Source organism: Macaca mulatta, chromosome 7 (genome assembly GCF_049350105.2).
Source record: "Macaca mulatta isolate MMU2019108-1 chromosome 7, T2T-MMU8v2.0, whole genome shotgun sequence".
Lineage (NCBI taxonomy): Eukaryota > Metazoa > Chordata > Mammalia > Primates > Cercopithecidae > Macaca > Macaca mulatta.
The window spans coordinates 80524450-80538858 of record NC_133412.1 but is presented as its reverse complement, the minus strand read 5'-3'; the positions used below and the strand labels follow the sequence as shown (position 1 = coordinate 80538858).

Sequence of the window (14409 nt, the reverse complement as noted above, 5' to 3'; positions counted from 1 at the left end):
GTGTGGAGGAGGCTTGGAGGGCTGGAGAAGGTGGTTTGGGACAGTTGATGGAAAGCAGAGGATAGTGGAGGGGGAGGGTGATAAGAGACAGGCATAGCCTGGGTGGTAGAATATGGAGAAAAGCCTTACTGGAGCCAGAGAGGATTTTGGAGGGAGGGAGTGGCCGAAGGGCTTCAGGGATGTAGCTGACATCAGAGGGCCTTGGACAGAGGCAGGAGAGTAGGGAGTCCTGGAGGGCTCCCTGGGGCTGCAGGCAGAAGGGAGCTGAGCAGGAGCGCTCCTCCGGGAGAGGCAGGACACAGGGCTGTGGCATGAGTATTAGCTGGTGGGGAAAGGGTGTTTTCTGTTCTGAGGAAGGAGACTGGGCATCTTCACAGGCTGATGGGGAGGCGCCATCAGAGAGGGCTAAGTAGAAGGCCCCAGAACATCAGCAAGTCCTTGGGGAAGGTCAGATTGATGTGGAAATGGGACCTCGTAAGGCAGAGGGACGCTGGGGAAGGCGTGATGGGTTATGGGACAGAATGGGGAGCAGGTGGGACATGGAGGGAGCTGGCCCAGGTGGCCTGGATAGGAGGCAAGAAGCCCTCATGTGGTCTGATGAGTCTTGAGGAGAGAAGGGCGTGGGTGCCCCATGCGGCAGGAGAGGGCTGGCTCAGCACAGCCTGGAAGTGCTGGTTCTTCCCACAAGGCTCCCAGCAACAGAAAGCTCAGCCTGAGTGATGTGGTGGCAGGTCTTGAGGAGGAAGAGTGGTGTGGTGGCAGGAGAAGGGGCCTCTGGGTGTCACGTAGGCCACGAGCCAGGTGGGCCCGGGCAGAAGCAAGGAAAGCTAGGAGAGGATGGGCAGGCTGAGAAGAGGGGACAGGGAAGAATTCTCAGTGGGGTCAAAGAACAGCGTGTGTGCGGACCAGAGTGGAAATGGGGTCTCAGGAAGTTACAATCAGAGACAGGATTTCCAAGTACGATTTCAGGAGACAGCCACCTTTATGACAAGCGCTGGATGTGGCTGTTCGCGTTGAACCCTGCAGGGATGGGGGTCTGGGGAAGGGACAGGGCTAGAGGCCAACCCAGGACGGAGCATCTGGTGGAGGAAGGGCGGTGGGCAGACGTGTGGAGGGGTGCTGGCTGCGGGGGCAGGAGACTGAGCTGCCTCCAGCTAAGGGAAGTGAGTGCCCCTCCATGTATAACAAGAAGGCCTGACCCATGGCTGGTGCAGGGCCTGCCTTGCCCAGGCCCCAAATCCCAGCTGCCGGCTGAGCTGTGCAGGAGGCGGTGAGAGCAAGGCTCCCCACCAACCCCTCACCCAAGTGAAGAAAAACACCACCAAATGCAGAGACAACCTCATTGTGCTGCTTTTAATTACGAAAGATGTAAAATGATGCATTATAAAACTTGGAAGCAACTTTATACAAATTCCAATCTTTAAATATGGTTGAACAGGGTGCCCTGGGGGTCAGGACACTGGCAGGAAGTCTGATTAGTTGCTGGGATGGTCCCATCCACGAAGCACTGGACACATGCTGGGAACCATCTGTGCATAAATCAGAAGAGCCAACAAGAGTGGGAATGGAAAGGTCTGCAAATACGCATATGGACTTGAAGATACGACACCAGCTCAGGTAATATACAGCAGGCGGAGAAGAAATGAAACAGGAGAAAGAGGACAAAGGAGAATTCATGACATGATCAAGAAACCCTTCTAACACTCTATGTCCTAAAACCCACAACCATACAGAAAGAAAAAATGGAAATACAGACAGGTTTTTAGTTCTATGCTGTTTAACTGCTATAAGTGAGAGTAGTACAATGATCGATTTCTTGTGACAAAACTAAATATTGAAAAATAGTTTACTCTGAAGTATGCAGCTGCTTCAAATGCTGAGGACCACAACTGGTTTTGTTACAAAGGCCACAGTGAGTGCAGGCTCACGTGCTGCGGGCCAGGGCGACCCTGCCCGTGGTGAGTCCTCCACACCTTCTAGGCAGAGTGGGTTGTACAATGCCCAAAACCTTTCACAAGGAAAGACTGCACTCATAGACCTAAAGACAAATTGAATTCAGTGCTAAACCATATTGCCCCTAGTATATGCCCCCAAATAAATCCCTTCCCTTGGAGGCCTGTTTTCACAAGTCACCTGGAGAACCCCTGTGGGGCACTGGGGTTCACTGTGTAGGTCTTGGGGTCTCCTGTTGCCAGGCAGGGTGGCTGCTGTGCAGACAAACTGAACTGGGACCCTGATATGATGATACCCACGGGTAAGGCACTATGTGAAAAGTGGACTATGCTGAGAACTGTTTTATAAAAACACAACTCTTACAATATCAGCACCATCCCCTGTTGGGAGTGAGATCAGGTTTGGGAGCCCTTTGACACAGGAGCTGGCTTTTTTTGGCACACTGGGGAGCTGGGTAGCATTGCGACTAAAGGCTCTTTAACAGAAAGTCTCCCCTCTGAGGTCTTGAGCACAAAGGGATCTGAAAGTGTAACTGGGAACAGGGCTGGCAAGGGCAGGCCAGCAGGCCCTTCCTGAGCTGGAAATGAGGCGAGGAGAACTCTGGTTTGATTTCCCAATTCCACAGCAAAGATTTGGGGCAAATGTGAAACAGATTCCAAAGGAAGGTGGAGGGGCACCCCATGAGGGTTATTTTAAAGATTAGAGGCAAGGTCAGAAGATAGAAATGGAATGAGGTCTGGAGAAGCTAGCCAGCTCAGGGTCTTGTGACGATGACTCCTTTTACATAAGGGACAGGTGTGCCAGATTCAGACCCTCATTGTACAGCCTTGCTCCTCTGGGTGGAGCAGTCGAGCGACCCTCAATACACTCCAGGGTCTCCTGGAAGGGCAATGGCTGTCCAAGCAAAAATCCTGGCATCTTTCGTCTCTCCTTCAGGGTTCTCCTCCTCTCTACCCTGTCCTCTCACAGCCTAGATCCCTCCCCTGCAGTGCCCTGCCCCCTTCAAACCTACTGGCTTCACCTAAGTTAGAGGAGGCAGGTGGTGGTTGAAATCTGGTCCATCTATTTTATGAGAGGGTATTAATGACTAATGATGGTTCCATGAATTAGGCCTTCGTTTTACTATAAACTATTTTTTCAACCTCAAAGAATGAATCTCTACTTGAAGCAATTTAGAGCCAAACATAGATCTGAGAGGGAAGATCTTCCTGGGTGAGGCCCAGACAGGGTCCCTCAGGGCCCTCACCTGCTCAGCCCTTGGGATGTACTCAGAAGACAGCTCCCACCCACCTGCATGGAGCACAGCCCAAGGAGAATGCAGTGCCCAGCTTCACTGTGATTTGGTCACCTAGTGTTAAAAGCATATTAAAGTGCATGCTTCACCATAGGCACGAGTGCTAGAAAAGCTAAAGCTCTGAGAAGATTTGGCAGGGAAGGGGGATAGCTACAGATGAGCCTGCCTTACAGCATGGCGGACACAGTCATTCATCATGCACTGCACACGCTGTTCTGCAGCACTCACGCCAGCACACGAGTGTGCTGCCACGCACGTGTTAGGTGCTATGGGTTCAACAATGAATAAGGCACTGTCCCTGCCCTCAAGGAGCTTACGGTCTTGGGGGGGTGACATTAAACTCCCAGCCCACAGAGCCCCAGCTCCTCCAGCTGCTCTTAGTGGGGAGGTCTGTGCTTGTCTGGAGTTTGTCTGGAGGCCACTGAGTGTGAGATAGCTGCAGTCCCTGTCTTCCTTCCCCACCCCCCAAGGAGCATAGTTCTCTTCAGGCTCATCAGTGCCAGGGGACTCTTTTCAGTGACTGATAAAATGGTCTTCCTCTTCCTCTGGCCCATAAGGAAAAGGTGTACTTTTCTGAAGCAGCAGAAACCAACTGGGAGAAAAGGAAAATTAGCCTTCAGTCTGCCTAACTCAAGCCTGCTCTCGGACTTGTGGCAAAAACTTCTTCATGTCATAAATCAGGCATGGGAGAGAGCTGTGGGGTCCGTTCAGCCGGGGAATGTCCCCTGCTGGAGGGCCTCGCCCTCCGGGTCAGGTCAGAGCAGGCATCGAGGTGCCCTCTCCGGGGCCACCGCTCCAGGCTGAGCCTCCCACTCCGGACCCGCCTTCGGTGCAGCCGGAGATCAGTGGTTCTGAGCACTACACAATGCCATGGAGGCCTCCAGTGACACGATATTTCCTACTCTTACACATCGATGGACTGGAAGGCCAAGAAAAAGATGCAATGGAGATGAGCTTTCCAGTTCATGGGAAGCTCCAAGCAGCCTGCCTGCTGCAACACAACTTTGGCCACAGGCTAGAGAGGCAGTACATAGCTGTGTGATCTGGAGGAAGCCACAGTGTCTGAGATGGGACCTCATCTGAAAGCCTGGAGCCGTGGCATTGGTTCCTTCTATGTCAAGATAACGAAAGCCGGCAGTCAGCTGGCTCCATTCTATTCCATTCTATTTTGGCTGTTGCAGAAAAACATTCTTCTGTTTCACTGCCTTCTGTTCACAGTCTGTCAGCTCGAAACGTCTCTTCAACAGAGGGGTCCAGCAGGCCCATGCTGGAGTCACTTAACATGTTGAGTCCGTCCAGGCTCAGGGGTTCAATCTGCAGCTCCTCTTCCAGTGGAAATGGAGTGTCCACGTTCAGGCTGACCTCGGGCAGGCCTGCCAGCGCACTGTTGAGGTCTTTGAACAGGCTGGTGCTGGAGTCTTCTGAAAGGGGTGGCCAGAGAGGAAAACAGTACGCTTAGGAGGCATGAAGGCTCCAGGCTACTAAGCAAACCCAGCTGATGATGGTCCCCTAAACTGCCATCCCACATGTCCTGACCACCCCTAGGCCCACAGTTCTTGCCCTGGAGTCTACATTCTTGTCAGTCAGTTGCACAACTCCCAATTTTTGCAGGTTTTTTTTCCTTTTGAACAGTCATCAGTCACCTAAGATGAAATCTTTCTTTTTTTTTGAAACAGAGTCTAGCTCTGTCACCCAGGCTGGAGTACAGTGGCACTATCTCGGCTCACTGCAAGCTCCACCTCCCGGGCTCACGCCATTCTCCTGCCTCAGCCTCCCGAGTAGCTGGGACTACAGGTGCCCGCCACCACACCCGGCTAATTTTTTTTTTGTATTTTTTAGTAGAAACGGGGTTTCACTGTGTTAGCCAGGATGGTGTTGATCTCCTGACCTCATGATCCGCCCGCCTCGGCCTCCCAAAGTGCTGGGATTACAGGTGTGAGCCACCGCGCCCGGCCAGACGAAATCTTTCAGAAAAGGCTTTGACTACCGGGCCCACCGCCCTGCGTCACGGTCTCTGAGGCTGGACACCTGCATCTCAAAGAGTCAAGTTGACCCAGGCAACGTTCGCTTTTTGCTTTATATAATATTATGTTGTTTAAACTATCTTATGAAGGTACCTAAACACACGACAAAATAAAAGCAGTAAAGAAGCTGAGGGGTGGCTCACTCACCTGTCAGGATGGTGTTTGGGAAACTCCCGCAGTTGGAATATGGGCTTGGTCTCAAATGAAAAGAGTCCTGCAGTTCTCGGGAACCTTGTTGCACTAGAGGCACCTGGAAGCATCGAAGGTCACGTGAGGAAGGCCACACCTCTGCTTCCAAGGATTCCGGAAGCGAGTATTGCAATGTGCTCCCAGAGCAAAACTTGATTTGCAAACTAATACATACTCCCTTCTTTCCAGGATCCCAAAGTGTTTTGCTCTTGTGGTGATGTATGTACGATATTCTTGTCAGGCAGGCAGATGCTGGGGTGGAGGAGGGGCCCCTGAGGCCCACAGTGCGGTGACTTTTCCCCAGCCCACTACACCATCCCAAGAGATACCAGTGGTCATGGTTTCTGTGGCCCCTCAGACATGTCTCCTCAGCCTCACCAAGGCCTTTGTAAACTGCCTTCTATGGGAACCCTTCAAAGGCTCTGTCTATAACCAAGAAAGTATGGACTCTTTTCTTCCTTGGTTTCTTTCTTCCTCTTTTTTCTTTAAAGATAGGGTCTCTGTTGCCCAGGCTGGAGTGCAGTGGTGCCATCTCGGCTCACTGAAACCTCCACCTCCCAAGCTCAAGCGATCCATCCACCTCAGCCTCCCAAATAGCTGGGACCACACGCCACCATGCCTGGCTAATTTTTGTATTTTTTGTAGAGACAGGGTCTTGCTGTATCTTACCCAGGCTGGTCTCAAACTCCTGAGTTTAAGCAAGCCACCTGCCTCGGCCTCCCAAAGTGCTGGGATTATGGGCGTGAGCCACTGCGCCTGACCTATTCCCTGGTTTCTAGAAAACTGAGAAAGTGGGAGCCTTTCCTTTTTGCACTCAGAAGGAGGAAACTCAGGCAAGCTTCTCCCTATGAGAAAGCCTCTATGAGGACTGGTTATAACTGTGGCCAATTTTAGGTTCCTTTCCTGAAATTAATTTTCTAAGCCATTTAAAAAAATGTCTCAAAAGAAGAAGTTTCCGTCATTTTTCAGGGAGACACTGATTCCCATCTAGACTAAAATGGCTCTTTAGAAAACAGGGAGGCAAGGAGGATTGGTTCTTGCCACAAAGCTTCATCTGTGGCCTACTTAGGAAACAGCTATCTTAATTTATTTGATTATTATTAAGTTCTTGGCCGGGCACAGTGGCTCACACCTGTAATCCCAGCACTTTGGGAGGCCAAGGCGGGTGGATCACTTGAGGTCAGGAGTTCAAGACCAGCCTGGTCAACATAGTGAAACCTATCTCTACTAAAAATACAAAAATTAGTTGGGCATAGGGGTGCACGCCTGTAACCCCAATTACTCAGGAGTCTGAGACATGAGAATCGCTTGAACCCAGGAGGTGGAGGTTGCAGTAAGCCGAGATCATGCCACTGCACTCCAGCCTGGGCGATAAAAAAAAAAAAAAAAAAAAAAAAAAAAGTTCTGGAAACTGTTCAACCCTTCTTCCACTCCTTAATCCATCGGAGGGTCCAGTCCATACTTATTGAATACTATTGAATACCATAAAATCTAGGAATATTAAAAATAGTCAAGTTAGGGAGAAACTAAACTGTAAAAGCAAGTGGCCCAGTTGAAAATACCTTACAGAAGGAGCTCCCCTCACTGCCCAGGACTGAGCTCTCCCCAGGAGGCTGCACGCTGTGCTAGGTGCACCAGCCTGGGTGCAGGCAAAATGTGGCGCCACCTTCTGACCCTGCGGAGGGAGCAGGTGCCGCCCTCCCTATGCCTCAGTTTCAACATGAGGGCACTGAGGAGGCAGGTGCTGTGTCCCTTCCAGTGTTCATGATTTTACAGTTCTACAACGAGAGTGTCATCAAAAATCTCCTGCCAATTATTCCAATAGTTCCTCTGCTGAAGCCTGATACTAAATAACACAGCCAAAGCCAGCGTTTTAGGGCCAAAGAAGATGAAAGGCTCTTCTAGCCACAGAACACATCCAGAACCAGGGAAGTGGCATGTCTGGTCTGCTTGGTTCTGAGTTCTACACAATGAACAACCTAAATGGTACAGTTTACGCACCAAGGGAGGGGAAGGCAGGGGTGATCCACCCACCTGTTGAGGAAAGGCAGGGCCTGGCCTCATGGACTGCTGGTCAAAACCCACATCTGGGAAGAAGTTGGTCAAAGATGAGCCCTTCAGAGAGTAAGGAGGTGACCATTTAGCTTGGAACTCAGAGCAAAACAAGCATTCCCTCCGCACCAACGCTGCTGCCAGGACTCACCTGGGCTGGGAGAAGCTGAAAGTCCGACTGTGGCAGTGAGGAGGCTGCCTGGGGCTGCTGGGCAGGGGCCTCAGGGGTGCGGGGCTGCTGCAGGAGGGGCTGGGTGAGCTCCTGGGGCGCAGGGTAAGGGGGTGGCGGGGACACCTGGGCTTGAGCTTCTGTGGGCAGGAAGGAAAGTTGGCTTCGGTCTGAGGACACCATCTGCAAAACAAACACACAAAGCCACTAACAAGCTTCTGCGTTTCTAGTGTTAAGTCCTTTAGGATTAGGAAATGTCAGAGTGAGAGGAAGCCTGAGATTTTCCTCACCGCGGTGTCCTGTGCAATGCTCTTCCTTTAAAGTATATCTCAAATTTTACTTCCCTACAAAGCATGTTCCATTCAATGACAAGTTCTATTGTCTTAAAAGAACTAAACAAGAAAACAGTCAATTTAACCAATTTCCTTTCAGTTTTCTCTGTGAAAATCATGTTTTGTTTTGTTTTTTTATAGCCATGTCTTCTGGTTAAAAGTGGAAGATTGAAAAAGGCCCTTAGCTCTGCCATCTCCCCAAACCCTGTTAAGACACTACAACAACATTAACCAGCAATAAGCGTTAATAAATAACACTAAACAATAACACAGAACACTAAATGATAACAAACAACATGAGGACAAAGATAACGGGAGAGAAGAAAATGGCAACAAAAGCTAGCAAATGAGAAGCAGATGGCCAAATGGTAACTGGCTTAGCAGAACTGAGAAAACCCAATGCTAAGCTGGCAGTGAGGAAAAACCAGGAGGCAATCTCATTTACAGCACTAAATCCCCACAGGGCTCTGGGATTGGGGACAGCAGGGAGCAGGGGCTGAAGCTAAAACCAGGAGGTTCTGGTCAAAGTTTGTGTAAGGGGCAGTCGGACCTGCAGAGCCCTTGCCTTGAGTGTGCTTCTGCACACTGGCCCCCACCACCCTGCCGCCTGCCACGAGACTGGAAGGCTCCACTCCTGAGAGAATAAAACTAAGGGACTCTGGATATTAGAAGGTGAGGCACTTTACTGAAAACACAGGGTTTAGAAGCAATTTCATGATCAGATCTTAAGATCTCCACCTTTCTTTCCCAACCTGGCTCTCAGGATGCTGGAATCCAGATATGCCGAGGTGGGGCGTTGGAAGAGTGTCCTTTAGGGAACCTGACAAGGACTGAGAGAGAAAATCTCTTTTTTTTTTTTTTTTTTGGGAGACAGAGTCTTGCTCGGTCACCCAAGCTGGAGTGCAGTGTCACGATCTTGGCTTACTGCAACCTCCACCTCCTGGGTTCAAGCAGTTCTCCTGCCTCAGTCTCCCGAGTAGCTGAAATTACAGGAGCATGCTAACACGCCCGGCTAATTTTTGTATTTTTAGTAGAGACGGGGTTTCACCATGTTGGCCAGGCTGGTCTAGAACTCCTAACCTCAGGTGATCCTCCCGTCTTGGCCTCCCAAAGTGCTGAGATTACAGGTGTGAACCACCGCGCCTGGCCAGAGATCATAAAACTTATGACACCAGAAATTTCTCAAGGAAATGACCAAGCTAGACCATTCTACAATGAAGACCACACTCAGCAGGGCTGCCCACATACACAGAGCTGCCAGCCAGCTTCTCAGTGTCCTGTTTTCTTTCTTTTTTTTTCTCATTTACATATTTTTATTTGGAAATGTTTATATTAGTACAAGGAAACAATTTTGGAGACACTGGATGTCATTAGTTATCACTAGTTTATTATAAAAGAGAAATATGGAAATTATTTACATGATGAAAGATTTCAGAACTTCAGTGGCATGGGCAGCTTCACATTGATGCCATTTCAATAGTGACTTATTTCAGTCTATGTACTTTCCAAGAATGTCACCGTCTCTGAATAGGAAATAATCCCTGTCATCTAGAACTATTTTGGTGCCTCCATATTCTAGGAGAAGAACTTTATCTCCAACTTTCATGCTAACTGGCTGAATCTCTCCACCCTTTCCTTTAGATAACCCGATCCAACAGCGACAATTGTTGCTTGCAATACTTTTCCTTGCGATTTTTCTGGAAGCATAATGCCTCCTTTGGTTACAGTTTCAGCAGCACTCCTTCCAACCAATACTTGGTCAAAGAGTGGAATAAACTTTCTAAACGCTTGTCCCGCCATGACTCCCTTCGCCTCAGACTCGTACTCTGCTCTAGCGTAGCGCTGCAAGGAGAGAGCCCCTCAGTGTCCTGTTCTTAAACGTGAGCAGAGCACCAAAGATCACCAGGCCCCGAGGAAACTATCTTCCATGAAAGTCAGAAGCCAAAGCAGACACACACAATCTTGGAAAGATGTGTGCAGGAAGAAGTAGTTGTGAAAAAACAAAATCAGCATGACAATATTTAGGCTACTAAGAAAATCCTTATCTATTAGAGATACATATTGAAATATTTGCAATTTTTAAAAGCAGGGTATGGATGAAACAAGATAACAAAGCTGGCATGGTGGCTCACGCCTGTAATCTCAGACTTTGGGAGGCTGAGGCGAGTGGGTAACCTGAGGTCAGGAGTTCGAGACCAGCCTGGCCAACGTGGTGAAACCCCGTCTCTACAAAAATTAGCCAGGTATGGTGGCGTGGACCTGTAGTCCCAGTTATTTGGGAGGCTGAGGCCAGGAGAATGGTTTGAACCTGGATGGTGGAGGTTACAGTGAGCCAAGATCACACCACTATACTCTAGCCTGGGCAACAGAGCAAGATTCCATCTCAAAAAAAAAAAAAAAAGTTAATTGTTGAGGCTAGATGATGGGTATAGGAGGATTTATTGTATTATGTTCTCTACTTTTCATGCAATTAAAAAATTTTATTATAAAAATAAAGATAAATTAGAAAAAAATGACCACTAAAAACCTTAGAGAGAAAAATATGATATTGCATCTGTGGAATATGTATGATGCTGTTAAAAAGGAACACTGAGAGAACAAAAAAGAACTCATAGCAATTTAAAAATTGAGAGCAGAAATGAAAAACTCAACAGAAGGGTTGGAAGATAAAGCTGAGATACTCTTTCAGAAAGCAAAGCAAAACAAACAAGGAAGCAACTACAGAGAAGGAAAAGAGGAGAGAGAGAAAATAAGGATATTAGAGGAAAAGTCCAGGATAGTCAACATTCATAGAGTTCCAGAGAGAGAACAGAGAAAACTGAAGGGAAGAAATCACTGAAGAAACTTTATTTCAATGTTCTTTAACATTTCCCAGAAATGAAGGCTGTGAGTTTCCAGATTGAAGGAACCTACCAAATATGCAGACTCACGCCAAGCCACGTTATCTTGAAGTTTCAGAACATTGGGGACAAAAAGATCTTACGAGCCTGGGGCGGAGCGGGGGATTCCATGCAAAGTGTTAAGAGTCAGAATGGCACTGGATTTCTCAATAGCAACTTAGAAATGAAAAGGCAATCGATTCCAAGGGAAAATTATTTCAAATTTAGAATTCTATATTCAGCCAAATAATAATTAAATGGTAGATCAAATAAAGACATAATAAAGTCATACAAAGTCACAGGCACTCTTTCCTATAGAGCTACTAGAGAATTTATTTTTGAATGTACTGAGATCTGCCCAACTCCGAGAGTTGGGGACTGAATTAGTAATACACAGAAATACATGCAGATAACCAGGCTCACAAAAAAGTCAGACATTTATTAACTCCCAGGAGGAAAAAATTCTCATTTTCTTATTTCATGGTATACTATATGTCAACTCTAACTACATTGTAACTATAACAACACTAAATATTGAGTATTGCTCTAACCAAAATTATAATAAATGAGGAGGGTGGGTAGGAAATTGTGTGTGTGTGTGTGCGCGCTCATGTGTGCACATATGTGTGTGGTGGGGTTTGTGGGAGAGTGGAAAGAGAACTAAATTCTAACCTTCATTGGTAGGATGTCATTAGATAATTCCTAACACCAAAAATGTAGAACAAAAAATGCATAAAACAACATGGTTAGGCCGGGTAAGGTGGCTCATGCCTGTAATCTCAGCATTTTGGGAGGCCGAGGCGGGTAGACTGCCTGAGGTCAGGAGTTCGAAACCAGTCTGGCTAACATGGTGAAAAATACATCTCTACTAAAAATACAAAAATTAGCCAGGCGTGGTGGCACACACCTGTAGTCCCAGCTACTTGGGAAGCTGAGGCAGGAGAATCGCTTGAACCTGGGAGGTGGAGGTTTCAGTGAGCTGAGATCGCACCACTGCACCCCAGTCTGGGTGACAGAGCAAGACTCTGTCTCAAAAATAATAATAATAATAATAATAATAATAATAATAATAATAATAACAACAACATGGTTATACCAAAGAGATTAACTAACATGGTTGACGGTAGCCATCTCTAGACAGTGAGAAATATGCCTAATGACGGGGAAAGACCACTGTTTTTCTGTAACAAGTCCTTTAGAACTATTTGACGTTTTAAACTACATGCATGAGTAACATTCACTTTTCAAAATTTCCTTTTTTTAAGAGATAGGGTGTCACTATGTTGCCAAGGCTGGTCTTGAACTCTGGGCCTCAAGCAATTCTCCAGTCTCTGCCTCCTGAGTAGCTGGGATTACAGTCAGAACCACTGTGTCCAGCAACATTCATTAAAAAAAAAAAATCTAAATATTAAACAAATTAAAAACACATCTGAAAGGGGACACTCTGGCCAGTCCCCTTAAAACGTAGCTAAAGCAAGAATGCTTTTAGATCTTATAAAAGAATCTTGCAAAATAAAATTAGAGGCAATTCAATAACATAAGAACCATGAAAACAATAATTATGGACTAGCCTGGGCAATATGGTGAAACTCCATCTCTACAAAAAAAAATACAAAAATACAAAAATTAGTTGGGTGTGATGGTGTACACCTGTAGTCCTAGGTACCTGGGAGGTTAAGGTGGGAGGATCACCTGAGCTCAGGGAGTTCAAGGCTACAGTGAGCTGTGATCGTGCCACTGCACTCGAGCCTGGCTGAGAGTGAAACGCTGTCTCTAAAAAAAATAAAAATAAAAATTATGGCAGGGCACAGTGGCTCATGCCTGACACAAGGCACACTGGCTAATTCCAGCTCTTTGCGAGGCTGAGGTGGGAGGATCACTTGAGCCCAGGAGTTTAAGACCAGCCTGGAAAACATAGGGAGACTCTGTTTCTTTCTTTTCTAATTTTAAATGAGACAGAGTAACTCTGTCACCCAGGCTGGAGTGCAGTGGTGCAATCCTGGCTCACTGCAAACTTCCGTCTCCAGGGTGCAAGCAATTCTCATGTCTCAGCATCCAGAGTAGGTGGGATTACAGGCGTGAGCCACCATGCCCGGTAATTTTTGTATTTTTAGTAGAGATGGGGTTTTGTCATGTTGACCAGGCTGGTCTCAAACTCCTGCCCTCAAGTGATCTGCCTGCCTTGGACTCCCACAGTGCTAGGATTACAGGTGTGAGGCACACACCCAGCCCAGGGAGACCCTGTTTCTACAAAAAAATTTTTTTAATTAGCTGGGTGTGGTGACATGGGCCTGTAGTCACAGTTACTTGAAGAATCCCAGCTGAGGCAGGAGGATCGCTTGGGCCCAGGAATTCAAGGCTGCAGGGAGCCATGATCGTGCAACTGTGCTCCAGCTTGGGTGACACAGTGAAACTTAAAAACAAAAATTATGAAATGTCCTTTCACCCTTGCCCAAAAGAGATTACTCATACAATCAAGATGCCACAGCTAGTAATTGGTAAAAAGTGACTAATAACAAGATCCTCTCTCTGTTGTGTTCTGTCAACTCTTCCTTCTAAATCATTATTAATTTATGGCAAGGAATGATGCTGTAACAGATAGAGGATATGACCAAAGGTTAAAAATACATTCCTCGATGATTACGGTAAGGAGAACCACCTCCGAGTGTAGAATTTATAGGACATTTCAACCCCTGTGTTTCTATAATGGGCTTTTCTTTTCTTTTCTTTTGAGACAGGGTCTCACTCTGTTGCCAGGCTACAGTGCAGTGAGGCTATCTTGGCTCAATGCAGCCTCGACCTCCTGGGCTCAAAGCGATCCTCCCACCTCCACTCTGGAGTAGCTGGGACTACAGGCGCGTGCCACCTCACCCAGCTAATTTTTCCATTTTTTGTATGGGTGTGTGACTTTTAAATGTGCCTCTTTCTCAACAGACTTCTTTTCGTCCTTATAAGAGATATAATCCTCAATATACTTAGTATTTAATGAACAATAAAAGTATTGTTTCTCAAATCTGTAGACAATTAGGGAGGAGGTCTAATTCGCTATCAAAGCTTCAGGAAGGTATTAAATGTTTTCTTTGGCTTTCCCCTATGGCTTAATGTACTTACAGAGTCAATGACTGATTTTTCCATGCCAACTTTGAAATCCTAACCTGGTTTCCCTTAGTTACCTTAGATTTATCTGGATGGCATTCTCTTTATCCTACTGTTCCTCTCAACCCCAAGTTTGTGAGTTAGTGACTGTAGATTGGTCAACATTTGCTTAAAGAGTAATGAACACAGCAAATCTGCTATTATTCTAATAGAAAATCATTAATTAGGCTGGGTGCCATGGCTCATGCCTGTAATCCCAGCAGTTTGGGAGGCCACGCTGGGAGGACGGCTTGAGCCTAGGCATTTGAGACCAGCTTGGGCAACATATCCAGATCTTGTCTCTACAAAAAAAAATCAAAAAATTAGTCAGGTATGGTGATGCACGCCTGTGGTCCCAGCTACTCTGAAGACTAAGGTGAGA

General features: G+C 47.1%; 1 protein-coding gene and 1 pseudogene across 5 annotated transcripts in view; both read right to left on the bottom strand.

Annotated features, from left to right (window-relative positions):
• Positions 1-1326: 1326 nt before the first annotated feature.
• Positions 1327-14409, bottom strand: part of CRTC3 (CREB regulated transcription coactivator 3) — a 117456-nt gene continuing 104373 nt past the window's right edge. For 2 of the 5 annotated variants that reach the window (XM_001097976.5, XM_015143025.3), the window contains exons 12-15: positions 7664-7864; positions 7495-7575; positions 5419-5521; positions 1327-4668 (exon numbers count right to left, since the gene is read on the bottom strand). In XM_001097976.5, coding sequence (XP_001097976.3) covers positions 4460-4668; positions 5419-5521; positions 7495-7575; positions 7664-7864 — 594 coding nt within the window. In that variant the 3' untranslated portion in view covers positions 1327-4459. Of the gene's footprint in view, positions 4702-5364; positions 5522-7494; positions 7576-7663; positions 7865-14409 lie in introns of all 5 variants that reach the window. The other 3 variants (XM_015143026.3, XM_077940349.1, XM_077940350.1) reach the window with 2 other exon arrangements.
• LOC703345 (10 kDa heat shock protein, mitochondrial pseudogene) lies at positions 9294-9846 on the bottom strand (annotated as a pseudogene).